Source organism: Oryza sativa, chromosome 5 (assembly GCF_034140825.1).
Source record: "Oryza sativa Japonica Group chromosome 5, ASM3414082v1".
NCBI lineage: Eukaryota > Viridiplantae > Streptophyta > Magnoliopsida > Poales > Poaceae > Oryza > Oryza sativa.
This window is the reverse complement of record NC_089039.1, coordinates 4,715,341-4,738,658: the sequence shown is the minus strand read 5'-3', so window position 1 is coordinate 4,738,658 and position 23,318 is coordinate 4,715,341. Positions and strand designations below refer to the sequence as shown.

The 23,318-nt window shown below is 40.2% G+C and overlaps 2 protein-coding genes across 15 annotated transcripts; both read right to left on the bottom strand.

Moving 5' to 3' along the window:
* Positions 1–4,235: 4,235 nt before the first annotated feature.
* LOC4337973 (E3 ubiquitin-protein ligase At1g63170) lies at positions 4,236–9,046 on the bottom strand. 6 transcript variants are annotated; one of them, XM_066310806.1, is made up of 7 exons: positions 8,945–9,046; positions 8,795–8,872; positions 8,583–8,642; positions 5,594–6,238; positions 5,119–5,244; positions 4,754–5,030; positions 4,236–4,651 (listed from the first exon to the last, which is right to left on the bottom strand). In XM_066310806.1, exons 4-7 carry the CDS (start codon positions 6,184–6,186, stop codon positions 4,424–4,426), a joined length of 1,224 nt encoding a protein of 407 aa, XP_066166903.1. In that variant the 5' UTR covers positions 6,187–6,238; positions 8,583–8,642; positions 8,795–8,872; positions 8,945–9,046; the 3' UTR covers positions 4,236–4,423. The 6 variants fall into 6 exon arrangements, with proteins under 6 accessions (XP_066166903.1, XP_015640586.1, XP_015640585.1 ...); XM_015785100.3 differs by having other exon boundaries at positions 8,795–8,853; XM_015785099.3 differs by lacking the exon at positions 8,795–8,872 and having other exon boundaries at positions 8,583–8,754.
* Positions 9,047–11,028: 1,982 nt separating this feature from the next.
* LOC4337972 (pre-mRNA splicing factor SR-like 1) lies at positions 11,029–14,981 on the bottom strand. 9 transcript variants are annotated; one of them, XR_010741307.1, is made up of 7 exons: positions 14,714–14,981; positions 13,508–13,813; positions 13,185–13,294; positions 13,025–13,105; positions 12,677–12,748; positions 12,338–12,371; positions 11,029–12,109 (listed from the first exon to the last, which is right to left on the bottom strand). XR_010741307.1 is itself a non-coding variant. In XM_026025676.2 (6 exons), the coding sequence occupies exons 2-5, from the start codon at positions 13,793–13,795 to the stop codon at positions 12,327–12,329; spliced, it is 486 nt and encodes a 161-aa protein (XP_025881461.1). In that variant the 5' UTR covers positions 13,796–13,813; positions 14,714–14,981; the 3' UTR covers positions 11,029–12,109; positions 12,311–12,326. The 9 variants fall into 9 exon arrangements, 3 of the variants coding, with proteins under 3 accessions (XP_025881461.1, XP_025881460.1, XP_015640508.1); XR_003242428.2 differs by having other exon boundaries at positions 11,158–12,109; positions 13,185–13,244; XR_010741306.1 differs by lacking the exon at positions 12,338–12,371.
* Between the last annotated feature and the right edge of the window lie 8,337 nt (positions 14,982–23,318).

Here is a 23,318-nt window from a genome sequence, read left to right as displayed (position 1 = left end):
TATATGCCTACTCAATTTTTCGAAGATGTTTACAGGGATAAGGTGTGCGTGTTTTTTAAAAAAAAAATCACAAAAGTGAGTATGACTCCTCTTCAAATAATACATAAATAAAATGGTAAAAATAAGATTTCCATATTATTCTACTGTTGGATTTTCTTTGCGGTGCACACCAATATTGGGTTTAATTCGAGTGGTCCAAGAGAATTGAGGTGCTCTGAGGGCACTACATTGAAAAGTCACGAGGCATTAATTAGCAATTAAGCATAAAATGGGTCAAAACCGAAGCCATCTAAAAAATGCGTTTTCCATGTTTTTTCTTTTCTTTTGTTAGGCACGTGAAGTAATAGTTTATCGACACAACACAATCATTTCCTTCAACTTCACTCATGTACGAGCTAGTCCATCTCTGCACCAAGTGCACTGCTCTAATAATAGCGATGACAGAAGGGCACTGCTCTAGTACTAATAATGATGCGGGTAAGAGAAGAGAATAATGTGAATCATTAGTATATGATTAATTGAGTATTAATTATTTTAAATTTAAAATTTTGGATTATTATGATTTTTTTAAAGTAACTTTTCTATATATACTTTTTTTTAAAAAAAAGTACCATTTAACGTCCGTTTAACCGTTCGAGAAACGTGCATGTGAAAAAGAGAAAAATTTTATCTTTTCTCAGTCAGTCGAACACAATCCAGTGATCCTAATTTTACCGGCCTTCAACTTAGAGCATGTGTAGTGATTATTTTTAGAGGCGATCCTATGAGTGACCTTTATAGTGAGAATAACACCTTGTAAAAACTTCTGCAACGTATAGGTCTGCAAGCTAAGGTGCCATAGGTGGAAGAGGTGGCATCTAACAGGCAACCATAAGGGCAATAACAATGCAAGCAACTCAAATGAGTTACCCTAGCTACCCATTTCACGTTTGTATAGCGCTACAGTCAAAGAGTTCAATACCTATTTTTGTCTAAAAGAGAACCCTTACTGCAAATAGGTCTTCAGGAGAGAGGATACTCAAATTTAGGTTACGCCTCTTATAGCATGCAAAATAGATCTTCTGTATAGATACTCTGTTGAAGGCTGAAATAGTACTATTAGAGACCCATTTTAGGTTTGGGTGTATTTATGGGTCACTTGTTGGAGACAGTCTAACGTGACCCAGTAAGGAGCCGAGCGGCAGTTAGGATGCGCCCGTGTCAATGAATCTTTGCGCTGGCACGATTGAGCCGCATGCCGCGTCCCTCAACTGTGAATACTACATCGCCTTTGGAACTGGGTTCTATAGCTGATGTCTGGTACTATGCTGGAAATGGGTGAAAAGAATCTTGCAATGTATAGGGTTGGTTATATCTCATTCTCTCTCAAATAGGATTCTCTCTAAATACAACGTTTTATATGGGCTGTGTTTAGATCTAAACTTCAACTTCTAGCTTTTTCCATCACATCAACCTGCCATACACACACAACCTTTCAGTCACATCGTATCAATTTTAACCCAAACTTCTAACTTTGGAAGGAACTAAACACAGCCATGCTCTTAGACCATGTACAGTTGGTAAGTGTAGGACTTGGTCGCTAGGTAAGTCATGTCACGTAGGTTTGCTTCGTTGATTAATTATCGATCGATCACATCATTGCTCGATCACTCCTGATGCAGCCGTAATGTGTGCTCGGCTGCCTTCCCAAAGCACGTGTACGCCGCACCGCGCACGCTTCGTAATTTGCATTTTTTTGTTCAAATTTGCACGCTTCGTTATTTGGTGTAGTGTTGATAAAACCTTCAGGCCTAATGAAAAGTGTTTTCTGAAACAATAATGGAATCAGGCCTAGCCAAAGCCCTTTTCATTATTGTTTCTAATTTTGTTTAATACTTTGGTGTAGTGTTGATACAATTATGAATTGATCATTGCAACAGTGCATCACTATATTTTCTACTTTATGTTGATGGGACATACTCCCTCTGTTTTAAAATAACTTAACTTATATGATATGAGATATTATCTTCATTTTATTTTATTACTTAAGTTTAAGGCCGGCCTCGCACCATGCCTCCGAATTTAATAGGACGGCTCTATATGACAATGACCAAATTGTATTTATCCAAACAATTGCTCAATGCAGAGATATTATCATTTATACTTGTTTTGTAATGCTCGCATTAACAATGGATTGGGACATAAAACTCAATATTAATCAAACCTTTTCATTGCTGTACAACAAATTAGGAACTTGTCATCTTTTTTCTTTAAATGGGAAAAGAACAACAGACAAAAAAAGGCGACGCTTTCATCTTAATTGCAGTCGTTGTGTTGTTCTTCGTCTCTTCTTTTTTGGCCTTTTGGATTATGTGATTAGTTTTGGACTGTTTGATTGCAGTAGTGGACTGCAATTTTCAGATGTTATTTATCGTCGTGTTGTTCTTTCTTCTCTTCTTTTTTCCCCCTTGTGGATTATGTGAATAGTTTTGGACTGTTTGGTTGCACTAGTGGACTGCAATTTTCAGATGGCTGATTAGCACATATAAATACAGAAGCTTTGCTAGCTAAATGAGAAACATGCAGTGTCTGCCATGAGCTGTACTGTCTGCAGTGCACAGCAGCAGACAAGGAGTAGTAACAATGATTAATAAGATTTTAAATTTCCATTTGTTTTCTTTTGTTGGTGGAGGGGACAAAATACATTATTGAGTAAATACTAGTAATTGGCTAAGCAATAAGAGATACTAAGCTTTGCTTGCTAGGCCACACCTTAATTGGTTGTTTAATTCTGAAACTGATCCATTGATTGAGATGTACAGCTCCTGAGGCTGTATTAGATTGGATGCTTCCATACTACTTGTGGCCACCATCCAAAGATCACCAACCATTAGTAACATGGCACCCATGGAGTTAATGATTGTGTTAATGGTGTGATTAGTGAGACATATGATCTGTTCTTGCCTGCAATTGCATGACAAAGCCATATCTCTGATCTGCCTGCTGACATGATTGATGCTTTGGCACCTGATCAAACAAAACTGTTAATCCCATCTACTTCAGCAATATATTGATCGTGATGCATTTGCACACCATTATTGTCAAGATTCGGGTGCATTTCGTTCTGATACGCCCATGTAATCTCAATTATTCGTGTTCCATTATAGTGTGCTGGACTGCTGGTTAGTTATTATTCGAATGTATCATGGTAAGATTCTTGGAAGCTGTTACAAATTGCACACCTTTGTCGTGCTTAAACTTAAAGAAGAGCTTGATTCGTTCTTGCTTTGTTCATGACATGAGCATGTGCTTAGATTGCCCTGCACTTGCATGTTTTTTTTTTCCCTTTAGAATGACAAAGGAAAAGAGCCACAATGACAATATCGAACTACAGTTACTGAGCTCAGGCATCAGGCAACATCAAGTATCAGTGAGTAACACTAACGAAATATAAATTTTTGAAAATTTTAAAGCTAATTTTGGGATCTTTTGTCATCAAAGTTTATTTTCTAGCATTGGCTTTTCAATAACCACTAAAAATATATATTTTTATCCTTAAACTATTTTTATCGCTTCATTTATTTTTCTATGGTTTATCAGCCGTAGCTAAAGCATATGCTCCCTCCGTCCCTAAATATTTGACGTCGTTGACTTTTTTAAACATGTTTGACCGTTCGTCTTATTCAAAAATTTAAGTAATTATTAATTATTTTCCTATCGTTTGATTCATTATTAAATATACTTTTATGTATACATATAGTTTTACATATTTCACAAAAAAAATTTAATAAGACGAATGATCAAACATGTTTAAAAAAGTCAACGGCATCAGATATATAGGGACGAAAGGAGTATGTTCTAGCAGCAGCTAAGTGCATGCTTGTGTGTACAAAGCATTATCCTACCCATGAATCAGAGTCCATAACAAGCATATGACGCTGCCTTGGATCTTATCACCATTTCACTCCCCAAGAAACCTTAAAATGCCTACGTCATATCAACATAAATAGGGGAGATATATACCTATCTGCAAGACCTAAACTTTCTCAGCTTCTATTTTGCTCAAAGAGAAGTGTTTCTGAATAAGAGAAGCAAAACTGCTCTCCCAATGCCATAATATGGGAGCTGCATTGCGCATGCAATGGCCTATAACTAGCATTCAGCATTTGAGTATAAAGCAATTGTTATCATCCCTGGTAAGCTTTGTGCTGCTACTGGCCCTATCAGGGCTTATAATCAAGCAGAAGGCGACTACATTTGAGAAGAAACAAATGCTGGAAGCAATATATACTGACAGTGGAGGCAGTAGTCATTCAGAAAAGAACTTTGTTGGATCGTAAGAGGACCCTTTACATCTTGATGTCTACCTCTATAATTTACAGGTTGATGTGTGGAAGGCCTCATCAAAGGCGTGATCCACGCTGCCAACGAAGTGGGAAGAGAGTTATAGTTGTGATTCAATGTCGTTTCCTACCCTGTTGTCGCTGTGGCGACGCCCAAAGCCAATGGCTGGAGCACTTGTGGAGACACCATCTATCTCAGCCTTGCAAAGGGGGCACAGCGCGTTTATCTTGAGCCATTTGTCCACACAATCCTTGTGGAAGAAGTGCGCACAAGGGAGCTCTCGGAGATCATCGTTATCGACATATCTGGCCAAGCAGATGCAGCAGACCTGCAATTCCAAGAGCACCCCTTAATTTTAAACTAAGAGCACCAAGAGGAGATAACTAGATTTTAGTTGTGAAGTATAAAAGAGTCTGGGAGAAAAACTCACAGCATCTTCTGCAGAAATGACTCGCTCCTTGTTTGTTCCAGCAGCCACAACACCGACACCAACTTCGTTTCCATCTCCATCACGAGTTTTCTTTGACTTGAACTTGCATGTTCCCAAGGCATTGATTGTTTCCGCACTAGCTCCTCTGTTTTGGTTTAGATCTTCCCGAAATCCCAAGATAGAGATTATGCAGGGTAGGCAGCAACATATCAATGCGCAGAGGATGAAAGGCATAGCATAGCCGATGCAGCTGAATGTGAGGAAGGCAATACACAACCTGGGGAAGAAATATTGCATGATGAAACATCCAAATAAATTTTTGGTTAAGTCACAGATCTACAACACAATGTAGGCAAGCATCATACCTGTACAAGTTGGGCGCGTCGTGAGCAGAAGAATGTCCACCAAATACCCATACATTTCCCACAACGAACCACACAGCAAAGAAACAGTCCAGAGCCATTTTGAAGTGATCAGCAAAAGCTTGGAACCTAAAACAAATGGTAAGACTGTAGCTCAGAACTTGGACTAAAGGAAAAGTTAATAAAACATGGGAAACTTAAATCTCTGGAAGACCATACGTAGTTTATTGCATATGAAATATAACCTGAATAACAGAACTTCTGATAGGAGTGCAGTGATCAAATATTTCTATACGAATTTAGTTGTGATCAACCAACAGAATTTAGTTATTCCTGTGTAGGCCTAATATCTTAAATTGTGATAATTACTAGTGCAGTTGGTTAACATGCCTTGTACCATAGAGTCTAGATACTAGATATATGCAGACAAATCAATTTCAAAAACAAAAAAAAGACTTCAGTTGGAAGAATCGGTTACCTTGGATTTACTGTTGCCTCATTGTTTCTTGAGACTCCATTTGTGCCGGTTACTCCATATGAATTAGCTTCAGGGGTGTTGTTTGGAGGGATATTCTGAACTGTTGGCTCTTGCCCAGTGGTTGGGAGGTTGCGATGGAGATAGCGCCAGTAAAGATGAGGCAGCGTGGCAGTACAACCTACTGTATAACCAATGACCCACTCAAATAACGGAGAGTGTGGATGCTCATTCCTTGATACTGACAGAACACAAATAGCTGCTATGATCTGGCTAACATTTACAACTAGCTCAACTGAGATCCAGCAACCAGAATTCAAGGGACTAGGCTGACGACGACCACGATTATCATCTCTTCTTGCTAGAGGACCATTCTGAGAGTTAGATGGAGTAGATGTCCCAGGAGAACCTTCTAAGATACGAGGTAATTGATCAAATCCATTATGATTATCTCGGCGAGATGTCGATGGTGAAGAATCCCATGGGATATCAACTGCATGTGCATGATGTCCAGTATTTTCCATGTGGTCTGCAAGTAAAGGGAAATTATCTGTTTCTTCACTTCTTGTTTCTGATTCAACAGGAGGGACGGCCATCAACCAGAAGGTAGCATAGGAATTTAGTTGGTTACACCTCCCAGAAAAGCACCTGCATCAAATTAAAATTAATATCACTCTATCAAATCCACTTAATCCAATTTATTTTCCCAACAGGATCAGGTCATCTTCACTCAACTTGAACAAAAAAAACACTGGAGATCAATTACATATTTATCTAGCCCCCTTAAACCAAGCCTGTTATCTTCTGTAGTAAGACATGGCAAACATAATAAGCCAAACGTGATTTTGTTGATTGCCTTTTGGTCAATGTGGTATACAGAAGCCTATCAAAAGCATTAGGAAAAAGGGATGGTTTGTTTGTTTCAGCATCTTGACATGACTTTAAGGGTCGGTTTGGTTTAAAGCCCTACCAAAATGTTGGTAGTGCCGAAACCTAGGCAAGTTTTGGCACTAGCAAATTTGGTAGAGTAGATTTGTTACTAGCTATTAGTCAAATTTTCGTATTGTAGGCAAAAATTGGCTTCAATCCAAATATCAACAAGGTACCATCAAAGCAACCAGAATATTAGTAGGCCGCAGATTGATGCCAATCCAAACCAGACCTAAATTGTCACTAAGATACGATTGAGCTAGCGTAAAAGACTAAATCCTGCTTATCTGACAGGTGCTCTTAGGCTTAGAAATTTATGCTCTGAGCTCTGACCTGGTGATTCATACTAATGGCTTGATTTGTGAGGACAAGCAAGTCTGTGTATAAATGTGTGCCATAACATCATTGTTAGACTCAACCGTACAATACATGTGCACCACCCAAAAATATGGAGAAGATTCTCAAATAAATTCTATACCATATGTAGGGATGAAAACGGTCGGAAACGATCGGAAAACAGCCTCAACCATTTCCGTAACCATATTTTTCTCGGAAACGAAATCGGAAACGGTAAAGTCGGAAACGAAAACGATATCGGAAATATCGGAAAACCGGAAACGGAACAATACGGACGGAAACATGTCGGTACAGATCGGAAATCGGTAACAAATACGGAAACATTAAACTATAAAAACATATATTTAACTTTACATAAGTATGTTATATATATACATAAATTCAAGCTTATACTATATAAATTATAAATTAACTTCATTTTAGCCATGTACAAAAGTTAGAGATTTTATTGAAGAGTCATTCAATCTATAAGCTGTGGGTCAAGTATAAACATGTCCTATAATATCGACATATTTAGAATACGGTAATTACCATATTATAAGAAACGGTAATTTCCGCAAGAATACAGTAAATACGGAAACGATCGGTATAACAGCAAAACCATTTCCGTTTTCATTTCCATATTTTTTACCATTTCCATTTTTGTTTCGGTCGATTACCATTTCCATATGGCTCGGCCGGTAGAAAGTCGAAAATGAACGCCGGTCGGCCGGTAATTACCGTTACCGTTTTCACCCCTAACCATATGCATATACTACTTATCGAATATTAGAATAAATTCTCTGGGATCACAAGCTCCTAAGATTAGCACATACGGAATAAATATATACACTTATTTTTACCGAACATACATAATATACACTTATGCCTGAAACTGGTATGAAAAAGCTATGTTTAAACCATATTCAATAGCAAGTAAAACTTTGGGTGCTTTCCTAATGACCCAGGGGTGTTTGTAAACCACTATAGAGAGGATATATGATTCACACAGAAAACAATGTTTTGATTTGCATCTTGTTACTGTATTCATCTTCATCACAATGAAAGAAACATCGTGGAATGCACATGACAGAACAAGATGTGAAATGGTCATCAATTGCAACATAAACAGGTCGATATACCCACTGATAGCATGCTACAGAAACATCAGGGTGGTCACTAGCTATTAAATTATAGTACATAGCTAATGAGACCCAAGAATTTATATAAACTATGAACAAACCGAAAGCATCAAGAGACAGGGACGAGCTGGGCATGTGCATTCTTTGGACATCAGTCAGAGTAGATGAAGATAACAGTACAATGTAAAAGTTTGAGCCTACAACAACAATGCCTATTTGAAGTTCTAATGTAACAAATTAAATTCTTCCAATCTTCTTCCATGCAGCCCCAAGACACTAACTAATTCTACCTATTTGAAGTCCTAACGAAACAGAACTAAACATTTTGAACATTCATGCACAAAATCTGGAAATATCAACTCATAACCTCCACAATGAGAATAACAATCAAATGGCTCCCATGCCACATGGGTCAGGAAATGGTCTAGTAGCAGCACAACACGAAATCTACCAATTTCCCCTCACATTCATTCATCAATTAGTTTCACAAACTACAAAACTTCCAAAAATAAAACGCTGGAGACTTCCAAAAATTCAATTGAAGAGGGCATAGAACAGAAAGGAAATCTACCGCTACCACCTACCTCAAGAAATCCCCCTTCTCCAAGAACCGTCTCACCAACCACGGCTAGCAGCAGCAACCCCTAAATCGGATCAAGGATCCATGAAAACCAAGAACTCAAAGAACAAGACGGCGAAGCAAGCAGGCAAGCTTAAAGCCGAATCAATGCCTGGCTCGCAAGCATCATCAACCACCTAGATTAGCATTAAACAAATCGGGAGAGGAAAAAATTACTAGGTTGGGTGAGCGCAAGAAGCAAGATTGATCCGGAGGGAAGGAACCAGTACCCAACCCTTCCATCAAAGCAAAGCCCTTAATTAAAAAAAAAAACAAAAGTGAACATGGAAATCTCCGAACCAGCGGAGAAAAAGCGAAGGAATTTACCGAGCTGGGGCGAGGAGAACTCCAAAAGTCGGCGACTTGACTCGAGTTCTTCGTCCTTTGCGTTGCAGTGGCGAAGTATATTTGGAAAAAGGGAAAAAATCTGCTCTTTTTTTTGGGTAGGAATCTTTGGATATGCTTTTTTTAAAAAAATTTTTGGGGTGTGGGGGAAGAGAAGGGTGAGCTGTATCCATCGTTTGCCGCTCGCTGAAACGCGTCTCGGATCGGACGGTGGGGATTGAGCGGTTCGAATGGGCGGTGCGGATCTCGTGGGCCCGCTTCATCGGAAGGCTGGGATTGGGCTATGGGACACGTGGTGGAGGCACATGCCTAGCATGTTGGCCCGATGGTTTGGCTTCGTATACCGTCCAATAAAAATCCAACCTAGAATTTGGATTAAAAAAATATGTAAATTTATAGTATTAGGTTAAATGTCAGTTTAGATGAGCTTAAAAACCTGAGAAGTGGATGGTTGATAGCTAGCTTCTAAGAATTTGTAACTTCTAGTTTATTTTTTTTTAGATTCGGCAATTACAATTTTTTATAATCTGGAGCAAAAGCTGAAATGTTTGGGGAGCTTCTGATTTCATGAGAAGATGTAGTACTAGAAGCTCCCCAAACACACCCTAAATCCATGCGTTTTAGATTGCTATAATTTGAAATGTAGGGAGTAAAATTTAAATTCTAAAACTTTCTAATAGTTGGTTTTATGATTTTTCTCGTCATGATTTATTTTATTGTATTTGTTTTTAATATTCTAAAAACATGTATTTAAAAGTTTTTCCTATAAATTATTTTTTATTTGCTAATTAAATGGTACAAATAAGCATAAGTATAGGTGAAATGATAGGGTTGTATTCTCTTGTTGTAAGTGGGGAATAGCCAGTTATGAGTTTATGATAATTATTTGAGAGTATATGTAGACGAATTAAATATTACAAGTTGATAATGTGATTGAACAATGTTATGAAAAAGAAAGTTATTATAGAAGACCTACTGTTTAATAGCTTGGGCTATGTTTAGATTCAAAGTTTGGATCCAAACTTCAGTCCTTTTCCATCACATCAACCTGTCATACACACACAACTTTTCAGTCACATCATTTCCAATTTCAACCAAAATCCAAACTTTGCGCTGAACTAAACACAACCTTGATAAACCATGCTCCTGAATTCTTCTAGTACTATCTTCAGTCCAGAATAAATTAATCTGGATCAAGTAGGATGTGATATATTCAATATATAAAATATGCACATGACTAATATCTAATATGTGTATCCTCCGTCTATAAGTGACATATTTAAACACTGGATCAAGTAGGTTTTGTTCATATGATTTAGAACCAGGACAAGTTTGGAACAACGGAGAATTACTCTAATTACCGTTAGAATTATTATATACTTGTGGTATACCAGTACTATGAAACTTTATGTTCCAAATAGGACTTTTAAAAGGTATGGTAATCCATGAGATTTTTTTTAAAAAAAGGAATAGTAAAGAGGTTATTCTCTTTTAAGAAACTTTAAATTAAGCATTAGATGAAAGTTTAGCTATCCAAGCAAGCTCTATGTTTGGAAGTAAAACACTGTGCATTTTCCCTCAAGAAAAATATTTGTCTGGTAACAAATACTATCAAACAATTGGCAGTGCAGATTAGGCACTTCTTGACTTGGCACTTCGCATAATTGCCAACATGATAGCTAGGGGCTTGAGAAAGAAGAAATACTAATCCGTCAACAATCTTAGCCAAAATGACTTGTGCATGATCTTTGTCGGAGCTTCCTCTTATATAAAGATAAACAAAAGTATACAAAACAAAGTCGTGGTCCATATCTTACCGCCTAATAAGTATAATTATTTTCGGGAGCAGCTAGCGTGTTTAGTAAACCTAATGCATGACGATGCAAATCTCGCCATTTTTATTCACATGTGGCTCTCACATGACGTGTCAAAGAATTTCATCTTTCCATATGATAGTTACGACCCGAGAACGCGCATGATGCATGTCATTTTCAGATTTGCATTAGCTTGGCATCTTCTAATCCAATTCAAATGTGAAAATGAAATAAAGAATTAGCTCCATGGGATAAGTAACAGTTCGGTATAATACTAAAACATAGGGAACCAACATGTATCAATGTCATCCATCCATACCATACAAACTACCATTGTTGACATATTATAGTAAGGTGTTTTGAGATGCCAAGTATTAACAAGTTTCTTGAGAAACTGGCAGATGAAAGAAAAGGTGTACTGACAACATATCAGGTTCTTTGAGGAACAACAGGGTTACAGTCACAAATTCTATCTCCATCTCGGGCCACCCAACCTGATAACCTCCTCCGCGCACGAATCACGGCGAGGGGCTTCACCGTCGTCCTTCTTCTCAGTTACATCACCATACAAGTCCTTGAGCTTTGCTAGGTTGCTCGAGATGGCAGCAGTCTTTTCTTTGCCTGCATTGCCAAAAGGACTGGATCTCTCCTCATTTCTGCTGCGGCTCCTGCTTCTGCTGCGGCTGCGGCTGCGGCTGCGGCTTCTGCTTCTGTGCCGAGAGCTGGACCGTCTGTGCCTGCTACCCTCACGGTCACGGTCCCTTCGGTCATCTTGTCTTTCGGATGAATGCCTAGACCTATAGTCACGGTCCCTGCTGTCACGATCACGCCGATGATAGTCTCTGATGTCTCTATCATGATCCCGGTCACGACTTGAACGGTCATAGTCACGACTGGAACGGTCACGATCACGGTCACGGTCATGGCTTGGACGGTCATAGTCACGACTGGAATGGTCACGATCACGGTCATGGCTTGAACGGTCATAGTCACGACTAGAACGGTCACGGCTTGATCGATCACGATCAGGAACCTCGCGGCTTCCGCTACGGCGAGATGGTGAGGAAGATTTACGATGGCCATCATGGGTGACTGTCCTCCGAACTGGAGATGACTCCCGTGTGGATGCACGATGCGGAGCACGCTGTCCAAAGGAAACTGACAGAGAAGCCTTCACGGAAGGAGGCCGGCGGGCAGTATCTTCTGATCCATGACGATTAGACTCTCCAGTAATCCCAGAAAGCTTAGTGGGCAACTTCATCTTCTCAAGATTGGATGTCACTTGACGAATTACTGGAAGAGGAACTCTTGGAAGAAGACTATCGAAGTAGTACTACACCAAGAAAAGACAAACAGCAGGTTAATCAATTATAAGAAAGAGCATCGGAAATAGTTGCTAGTCAAAATTTGCAGTCAGAGGATTCAATTCATTTCTGATAAATGGATAATGAAAATCAGCAAGCAACAAAGCTTAAAGCAAATTTATGGAGTACTACCAATCTGGGGGGAAGTAAGGAGAATAAAAACTACTAACAAGCTATGTTGTGGAACTATGACTTGCCTGGCCAAGAATGTCCAGTTAGTTGGCAAAGTTTCTGAACATACACCAAATAGAATTAGATTTAAAAAATGTTCACAAACATTTGAACAAATGAAATGAACTTATGTGAATCACCATAACATGGAGATTATTTTAATAATGTGTAGTGATCGAGTGCGTATGTGAATCAAGTCATCATAGCACAGCACACTAGTCATCAAAAAGCAGAAACTTTCTTTTTAATCTGCTAGTGTTATTCATTTAAAAGATACTTTAGCACAACAACTGTTAATTTGTAAGAGAAAAAGTGTGTTTATTGGTTATTTCTATACTGAAAGCACAAAGAATGAAGAGGCAGACCTGTCCAAGTATAAGATCACGCACATAAACACCCATGGTTGTCATGCGACCATTAGATCCAGGGGAGAATTCCTGCATGAGAACATAAATTTAAATAAAAGCAACTCATATATCTGATGTAATCATATGGACTAGACAGAGTAAAAGGTGGCACAATGATTACTTCTTATTGCATGGTTTATGTTTCAATATTTTTCATGTGCCCATTTTAGGGCATCATACTTGGCAAAGTTACTAGTGAGTCAAAAAGCTCTCTAATGATTTCTCCTCTTATGTAACTGGAGGTCCACATATTATCAAAAGGCAGATGTTATATATAAATACATAGATGTAAGAAAATGTCAATACCTCATCATCCTTCAAGTAGGGCTCATACCACGTCCACAAGATCTTCGGATCTGCAACATATCGAAGATACAAGAACCCTATCTGCAACACAACACCGGTTGGTTATTTACTGAAAGCATCATATTCATCAACAGAATAAATAAAGACAAAAAATGCTCACAACTCCAATGAACAGACTGGAACACTATGAACTGCTTGGAAACTTTGTCATCCACGTGTCCTAGGACCAAAACCAATACACAAGGCCATCCAACGAAGCAAGTCATAGGACTGTTAGTGGATATAACCAAAATGTAGAAACAGATATTATGTGTTAGAACTATAATTTGAAGGAAATAAATTTGGATTGTTTGTACACACCAATTATACTGAAAATCTTAGTTTATCATTGCACTCCAATAAAACTTGATAAACAACAGAAAGCATGCATTAATCTTAAATCTAATAAAGTGTGATAAAAGTTAATAGGGGCAAAGAACTTACAGCTCTAATGTATGGGGAATCAGGATGCTTCAACAAACCATGCATCTGTTTGACAGTAAGCTTCATGGTGAAGAACTTGTAGAGGAGACAGAATGCAGTGGAGGGGCCCCTGCAATTGCCAGTCATCCAAGGCTCCACATGATCAACTTGATTGTATATTTCATCAATGACCTCATGATAGGTCTTCAGCCTGTAGAGCTCCTTGAAGTAATCAGAAGACATAATGTTCATACAAAGAACCTTCTCCATCAGCAGATCAATGGGCTTCCCTGAAGTTTGTATCTCCATCTTTCAGCGAATGCAAACCTGAACAAAAGCACAAAAGGTACTGTTAGTTTGATCAACCTTAACGTAATTGAAACATAAGGAACCTATTTTGCAGAATATTCTACAGGCTAAAGCTATGGCTATAGCTATTGGGTGTATGTCTGCTGATCTTCTGTTTCATTAGACACCAATTAATCACATGTAAACTAGCCTGAACCTGAAATAGCTAAATCCCATTTCTCATGTTACACATGAGATGAAATTGCAATATCAGTAGATCAAACCAGTAATGACAGCATAGCCTACCTATATACCTAAACCAATGGAAATTGTAGCATTAATTAGGTTGACCCAGAGTCTGATTACTACTCACTCTGGCGTGTCGTGTAGCCAAAACAGCCCGCACAAATGGCGCACATATGGCACGGAACAGGAATGTAGGGAGGCTTTTCCAAGTTTCTAAATCTTTCGTGCCCACCCCTTGCATGCTTGCTGAGCTGGCAGCCGAATCAGCCAAATTGACCACATTGCCAGCGGTCTGTGCATGTTTTAATTGTTTCGCGCCAACGAAACGAGCTATTGCAACACTTTGAACTTTTGTACAAGCTTGTCTGCCCTAGACTGCATCCCAATGGGACGATGTGATTTTTCATTTACTCTTCCTAAAACAATTAAACCTTCCACATCTCGATGCTGCACAGTTCCCTCAATTCTAGCTAGCTGAACAAAAAAATTAGATAACCTCGTTGATAGCCTACCACCAACCATCCAAATTTCACCAGAAATTCCGCTGTTACCTACATGATTCGATTCCACCCCTAAAGGATCTATCACTAATTTCAAGCACCTAAACGGGACACAAAAACTAGCAACAGGGTGGTACATAAATCTACAGCCTAGACAGATTGAGATTGAGAGGATTAGATAAGAGAGACTCACACGCGAGACGCTCGCGAACCCTAGAGCGGGATGGATCGATCCCCTCCGGACGCCTCGCTCAGCGCTCGCTCGGACCCCCCGCCTACGCGACGCCGCTCGCGCGTGGATGAAGGCTTGACGGCCCTGGTCGAGCGGGAGGTCGGTTGCAGGGGACGGAGCGGGATCGCCGCGGTGGCGGCGGCGAGGCGCGCCTCCGGAAGATGGGCGAAACCCTAATCGCCTGGAAGGGGAGACGAGGCGTTTCGTTCTGAGGGCAAAATTCGATTCTGATTTTTCTTTTTTTTTTTTGGTTTTTTTTATGTCGGTGAGAATTTGTGGCAGAAGGGCCGAGAGGTTGTCGGAGAGTACTTATAGGTGGCCAAATGGGCCGCCGGCCTACCTACGTGCTAAGGCCTCGGCACAAGCACGGCCCAGGAGGCCACGGGCCGTGCGTGCCGGAACGGGCCCAAATATGGCACGTGGGCTGGTGTAGGCCCATTAGGACGTTTGGCCCACAAAATTTGAATATGAGGGCCAAAAAAGAAAAATGTGAAAAGAAATGAAAAAGGAAAAGTAAAGGGGAAAGCAGTAAAATATGGGGGAAAATGATGTAAATGGGAGATAGAAAACAACATATGGAAAAATTGAGGAAAATGAGAGAAAATAGACAGAATATATGAAAATATTAGGGCAAATGGGAAAAATTTTGTGAGCCGACGGGTCATGTTCGTACTTGGGCCATGCCTTGTCGTGCCTAGGCCGGCTACAGTGCTATCGTGCCCGGGCCGGCATATCTCGGCCTGGCCCATTTGGCCACCTATAGAGAGTACCGCTCGGCTTGAGGAGATAGAATAAGTATATTTTGCATTTCTCAACTCTTGCTCTGAATCGTATCCCTCAACTGTAAAACTTGGTTTATCATCTCCTCTATTTTTAAAAACCGGTGCAAATCGTCTCCTTCGCTGGTTTCGGAGGCGTTTCGTTCGATGTGGGAACTTTGACCCCGTTGACTAGCTAAGTCAACATGTGAATCCCACGTGCCAGTGTCTTCATCCATCATATCTTCTCTCACCTCTCCCCTTGATGGAGGCAAATTAGACTTATTTAATCATCTAAACACGGAATTTACATGATGGGCCTCCATTTCAAGCCCATAAAAATCTAGTCTCATATTAATGGAGTAAGGGGTTGTTTGGATGGTGACCATACTTTGCCACAACTTTGGCAAGCTACTTTGACCAACTTAGCCTAGTGTTTGCTTGGTTGCCACATCTTTGTCATGCTACACTTTTTTTATTTTGTGACCCCACTTGTCATACGCACATATCTTTGCCAACATTTGCCTAACTTGTAGCCAAGAATTTCTTAGCCACATAAATTATGGCAAGCCACACCTTAGCTATAGTAGTTTGGTAAATTGAAACAAGCATCCAAACAACCCCATAAGTTAACCCGCTGTCCCTCAACTTTACGTCGAGTTTGTATAACATCCCTAATCCCCAATACCAAAAATCTTCACCTAGCGTGCAATTTAGGTCTCATAACAGTGTAGATGTGTGGTTTCGCTGACGTAGCATCCTAGTCAGCAAAAGAAATAAAAAAAAGTATGTGAGGCCCACATCACAGCCGTTCTATTCTTTCTTCTCTTTTCTTCCAACGTGGCCAGCCGGAGAGCGTGGGAGAGGCGGCCAATGGGAGATGGGGGAGTGGCGGCCGGTGACCGGCGTGGTGATGGTGGAGGACACGTTGAAGAGGACGAGCGACTCAATCTCAGTGACGGGGATGCTGGTCTCGATGTTGAGCTGCGTGAGGGCAACCTTGCCGGTGACGATCTCGCTGATGATGGAGAAGGCGATGACGGCCTTGTCGAGGCCAGTAGCCGGCTGATCGACGACAAAGTTGTCGCGGCTGCCAATGGTGCCGAGGAGGGTGAAGAGGTTGAACAAGAGGAGGAGAGGCTCCACCTCATAGATTGGGATCGCCGCCGGCCCTCTCCTCGCCATCGCTGGCCGTCAGCCGCTACCCTAGAGAGAAATCGTCTTCGCCAGATCCCTCCTCCGCCGCGCCTAGTCCCTCCTCTCCGATGGTGCCCACCCCACTGCGGTCGTCGATGCCCTCCACCTGCTCGTTGCGCACTGTCGAGGTCCTCTATGACATGGCCATCCCCGTCAAGCTCTCCGACCGCGACGTCGAAGCTAGCGGCCATGAAGGACGATGCCGACGGAGCTCGCGCCCGTCGCTGCTCCGCTCCTCCTCCGGCCACCTTCGTCCTTGTTGTCCCCTCCTCGCTCGCCGCCTGCTTCGCCCGCCGCCCGCTCCGCTCTGCCGTCGCTGCTCCGCTCCTCCTCCGGCTACCTTTGCCGATGCTGCCCCCTCCGTTGCCAGCCGCCCGCTCTGCTTTGAGAAGAGGAGATAAGACAAAAGAGATGTGGGCTCCACTTTTGTTCTTCTCACTTACAGGTGGGCCCTATAACTTTTTATTTTATATTTTGTTGATTAGGATGCCACATCAGCCAAACCATACATCTATACTGCCATGGGACGAAAATTGCACGGTTTTATATAGTTTAGGGGGTGAACAATTTTGGTATTGCAGATTAGGGATGTCATACAAACTCGACGTAAAATTAGTGGACGGCATGTGAACTAATTTCCAAATTAATTGCTCTCACTCGCACAGAGAGATAGTGAGGCCTCAGTTTTACCTTCGAAAAACAGGTGGAAGCAAAAGGTCCTTTAAATGAAATAGCTTCATTTCATGCTAGTTCTCCTCAACTGCATACTTATATTAACATTGACTAGATAATTTGTTTGTATGTGTTGTATAGTTAATATGCTAAGTAATTGTAGTGATTAAATACTAGCCAGCATCACTACAATCAAGAGGATTGTATCAAAATAAATGTGAAAGATGCAGCGAATCTTCAATAATTTCAAAACTTATCAACTAAAAAATCCGCCCTTTATCACGTTGTTCTACTAAATCTAGGATGGCAAAAAAATCATAAGACTTTATAACTAGTATTTATTTGCCACTCCATACATATACTCACATCATACACAGCATATTGAAAATTGAAAATATCTGCACTGTTGTCTAATGCAGATATACACAAGTGTTTCGTAGATGTTCGACCTACAAACTTTATAATAATTGGCTATAGCTACCTTGAAGCAAAGGGTGGAATGAAATCCATTATCTAAAAACACAAACGTTCTGCGAAACGAAAGAGTAGAATAAGTTGTTTCCACCATCAAAGTCCACTAGAAACTTAGAAAAGCATCAAAAGTATGACATGCAGAGTAATGGGCATAGCTTCGTCCACCATGAAATTGTACCTAACTTTTTTATATTCTTTGATTATGTGTTAGAGAGACGATTTCACAGGTTCATGAGTGTGTCGTGCGTGTGTACTTTCTTGTTTTTCTTTTTTTTTAAAAAAAGGGAGAATATCATGTAGATTTCAATTGCCAACAAACATAACATTTCCTGGATTTGCCAAATTCAAGTGTTTTTTTATAGAAGAAAAAGTCGGATGTAGTACTACCAAACGTATATGCATATGCATGATAAGCATTGCCCAGGGTGTGTTCGTGACTCCCTTTTCCCAACTCATCTCCCTCGTTTTTCGCGCGCACGCTTTTCAAACGGCTAAACGGTGTATTTTTTTTTACAAAAACTTTTTATACGAAAGTTGCTTAAAAAAATCAAATTAATCCATTTTTTTAAAAAAATGACTAATACTTAATTAATCGCGTGCTAATAGACCGCTCCGCTTTCCGCAAATACTCTTCCGGTTGGGAAAGTCTACTGGCGAACACAGCCAGTCTAATTCAATGGCAATTTTGTCGCCAACTAAGCTGCAACCCTGCATATAGCTAACTTCGATCGTCGTCTCTATCTTTACACCCAAATCAATCACTATAATTACAAATTAATTACATTTGTAATTGATGCTAGCTTAATTAGCTTATCGATCACCAGCGCCATCTCTACACGACGCAAAATGAAGGCGAACATGAACTGCCGTGGTGGTTGCGCAAAATGGACGTCCGCGCCCATGGCCGGCCGTCAAGGCCCCCGCGACGACGGCCGGTGGATGGACACGTTACAGAATTAAGAGCAAGTTTAATAATAATCATTATATTAAAGTTAACATGTATAATAAATGAACTATAAGTTTATCTTTTTTTTCTCCTCCTCTCTCTATCTCTTACTTATGCATTTAATATATTTATTTTGAAGTATGTGAATAGTTAGCTCTTACATGAAAGTCAACTCTCCCCATTTTTCAAATTCTCTTTCCTCCACGTAAGCTTATAGTTGGCTTATAACTTACTGTTATACTTGCTCTAAGCTCACTCGATCGTCGTCTCTATCTTTACGCACAAATCAATCACTATAATTACATATTAATTACATTTGCAAATAATGCTAGCCAGTGGTGGGTCCCGCGATGATCTGGAACGGCGACGTACGGCTCGAAGACCAGGGCCTCTCATCCCGCGTCGCCACCAGCGATGGCAGCGCCATCGTGTTCGGCGACATCGTGCCGCCGATGTGGACCGTGGGACAAACCTTCAAGGGCAAATATGGCCAATTCTAAAATTCAAATCCATTACACAGTTAATTGTTAATGTAATCATTCCAAATCAAAATTCATATTTGAAAATGCGATCGATTATTCGGAATAACTGATCTCCGTTTACAATTCCAAAACCATCCAATAACTTGGACCGAATTATTCAATGAAAATTATTAAAATAAAAATGTTTCGACCGATCGAGCATTTGAGCTATGATAAATTTTTCTCAAGTTTGACAAAACTCTGCGAGAAAATTTGGTGAAATCTGGCTAACCAAACATGGTTAGCGTGGTAGTCTTTTCCTCCCTCTAGTTCATGATCGATGAGCCGAGCGTGACGAGATGGCTTGCAAACTTGACCCCGTGCTCACGTGTTGTCGCCAGGGCTGCTGGAGCACGGAAGAAAGAGCCTAGGTGAGCCAACTTTGGCAGCAGCTCCGGCGCGGTGGACATCCTCGCTGCCTTGGACCGCCTCAGCACAGCAAGTCTGACTGCCCTGATGCGAAACATGAGCTTCTTGACATCGGCGAGCCTCATGGCACCGACGAGCTCCTCGCTTAGCATACAGAGAGTCACCTCACCGAGCCGCCCCTTGAGACGGAGGTACCTCCTCACGACGCGGACAGTGAAGTGGTCCTCAGCCAGGGTGGACACATCGCCGTTGTTGGTGCTGTCCACGATGACCTTGTGACGTTCGCCGGTGATGGGGTGGATGGCGAGCACGTTGACTATGCAACCAGTTCGCTGGTGGGCATCCCGGGCATCCTTGAGCAGCTGCTCACAGTCCTCTTCAAACGGCTTGATGGTCTTAACGGTCTTCACCATAAAGTCCTTTTTTTCGCAAACTTCAACAAACAAATAAATAAAATAGCCAAAAAAAAGTTATTATGAGATATACATTAAGTGCAAGTGAAAAAGTGTTCTACACGTTACTTACTTTGATAGCTAGTGACATGTACATACCTATTCTCTCACTAGAAAAGTGGACTCGTATTCCATAAGGATGAAAATAGACCGGTTGCAATTTACCTATTGTCATGTTGACCACTATGTTGCCAATAATGCTATCATAATGACCTTGATATAGTGACAAGTAATTTAGTAGTTTTTCTACTTGCTATTATTAATTTTAAAAAATCATGGAGCTACCGATTGTATCCAAGAATCAATCAATTTCTAGCTAGCTAAGAAAATAATAGTTTAACTCGTAACGATTCCACCATGCCTCTTGCCCGCTTTGTTTCAATTAGGTAAAGCAATATATATATATATATATACAATTACACAAATGATGTTCATGGAACCCCATGCCAATCTAAGCTATTGATGCATCGATAGATGTTTAGAGACTTGAGAAACCACATTACTATAAAAGTTTGAGAGCGCACATACCTAGCAATATGAGGCGAGATGAAGGAGACGTAGGTCAAAGATCAATGACAGGGCAAGAGTAATAAAAAAAAGAATTGACAACAAAAAGAGTAGGGTGGAAGAGAATTTATAGAGAGAGCGAATAGAAAAGGGTTGACGCATAACCGAAAATGACAAAATCATTTAATTCGATTTAAAATCAAATCTGATTTAAAAAAATAAAACCATTTAATTGGATTTAAAATCAAATCTGATTCGAATCTGATATTTAAATACAGCATACATGACAGTTTTAATTTTCATACACATATAGATCGATATCGTGAAATCCTAAACATCACAGTACCACGCAAGGCTTGGGCTATGAAAGGGTGGACGCTGAGCAATGCAGATGGTTCATTTTTGTATGTCGTTGGCATCCTCGAGCAGCTGCTTGTAGCTTTCTTTGAGCGGCTTCTAACTCTTCACGGTCTTCACCATGGCGATTTTTCGCTATTTCATCTCAACAAAGAGAAAAAGGAATTATCCAGAAAAAAAGAGATGCACTCTAATTGCAACATAAATAACAGTTCTACTCATTACTATGCTAACTAGTTATATGTACACCTATACTCCCCAATTAGCACATAAAAGGAACTTTTCATTCTGATTGCAAATAAAGGGATTGATATTTCAATTCACTTATTCTTACATGACTTTGCACGTAAGGTGATGAGGGAGTTAGGTCCCGATCTTCCGATAGGTACTGATAAACAATCGATTTGGGCGGAGTCGCGACACAACTCGATCTGGCATCTAAACAAACACACTACTAAGCCCCGCAATCGCAGCACCACGTCTCCTCTGGTTATCAACCGTGCCGAAACCCGGTTGACCTCACCGAGAAGGCTAATCCCTGCATGTGAATCGAAGAACACAAGCAAGAACAAAATAGATTGCAACCAAATTGCATATGAATGATTAAGCACTCGAATTTGGGGTTCCACAAATCGATCTAGCGGCGAAACTATTCTTGACAGTATAATCTAAGCAAAACCCGACTCTAAACGATGACGGCTACTGAATTAATATGATTAGGGACGTCCTAGGGTTGTCCTAGGGCGCACACCCCCTTGGGCTAAGCCCACGAGGCCACGACACACAATTACAAGGCCCAAAACTCAAAATCATATTCGGACTAGATGAGGTACATAGCTTGTTTTGTAGATTCCCGGCATCTCGGTAGGAATTTTGACGTGGGACCAAAACCATCTGAAAGTAGACTCCATAAGCTTTCCAACAAGTACTCATGGGCCCTAAAATTCCTTCTAGATCAGTGGCTAGGTCCGTTTGAAATTAATGCTGTCAGGAGACCCCAATCCGAATCCAAAACGTGTAGAACTTTATCTCTTATCTTCTATGAACCAAAAGTGACGTGGTGAGATGAAAAAAGACTTGGAGAAGGTCTTGGTTTGGTCCCCAATCAACTTCTTCAATCATCCATGCATTCCTTACGCTCGATCTCTTTTCTTTCGCCCAAGCAAGTACCTCTGCAAACAAAAACACACGAAACTCATTGTGTAGCAAGTTTGTTCAAATATATAACAAGTAAATCAAATATAGAACATATGCACCTTTGGTTGATTAATACGTAAGGTAGTCATGGTTATATCCGAGCTAGTTGTGTCCTCATCATAATGGCCGTACCCTACCTATAATCATTTAGTAGATTTAGTAGTTTTTTCTTATTATTAATATGTTCCCGATTTTTTTCATAGATCCTTTGATTACATCAAAGATATCTTTAACTCGGAACAATTCCACCATACCTCTTCCTAGGTTTGTTTCAATTAGGTAAAGCTCTAGAAGTACACGAATGATGTTTTAGATATAGTCGTGACAACCAACCCTATGGATGCATCCATAAATGTTTAGATATACAGTTGAGAAATTACATCAAATTAGGAAATTGAGGGCTAGGATACCTGGTGATGTGAGGACGGGTGGAGGAGGTGAAGACGCAACGTTGGGATATAAATAGCAAGTCAACATCGATAGGAAAACAATGGCTAGGAAAATAATACAATGGATGACATAATGACAATTTATAGGAAGTGTGAATTTAGATGGATTTACACGCCACCGAAAACGTCAAAACTATTTAATTAGATTTAAAATCATATTTGATTCCAATATGATATTTAAAAATATGATACGGGAGTGTTTTAATAACTACACAAACATAGATAGTGCAATATCTTTAGCATGGGCCATAATGGGCAGGGCTTTGGCGAAGATAAGGAAAAGGCTAAACTTCTTTCACACTAAAAATGGTGGAGAGCAATGCATATATGAAGCACCATGGATGAAGTTGTGGGTGCATGAATATGTTAATCAAGGTTTAAATGTCCATAAATAAGATTGTGTATATCCGTAGTTGGTGTCCTTCCTTGGTATTACCTATTAAATCTAAAAACAATAATCAAGAAAATAACTAGAACAATGTTATTAGATGCACATTAATTGCAACGGAGGACTATATACTCATTATTGTTCTAACTAGTCACATATGTACACATACATTTCATGTATAACACATAATCCATTATCTTTAAAAAATGTATAGCACATAAAGAGTACTTTTTTATTCAGATTACAATAATTGTTGATAATCCTATATTCCTATTCACC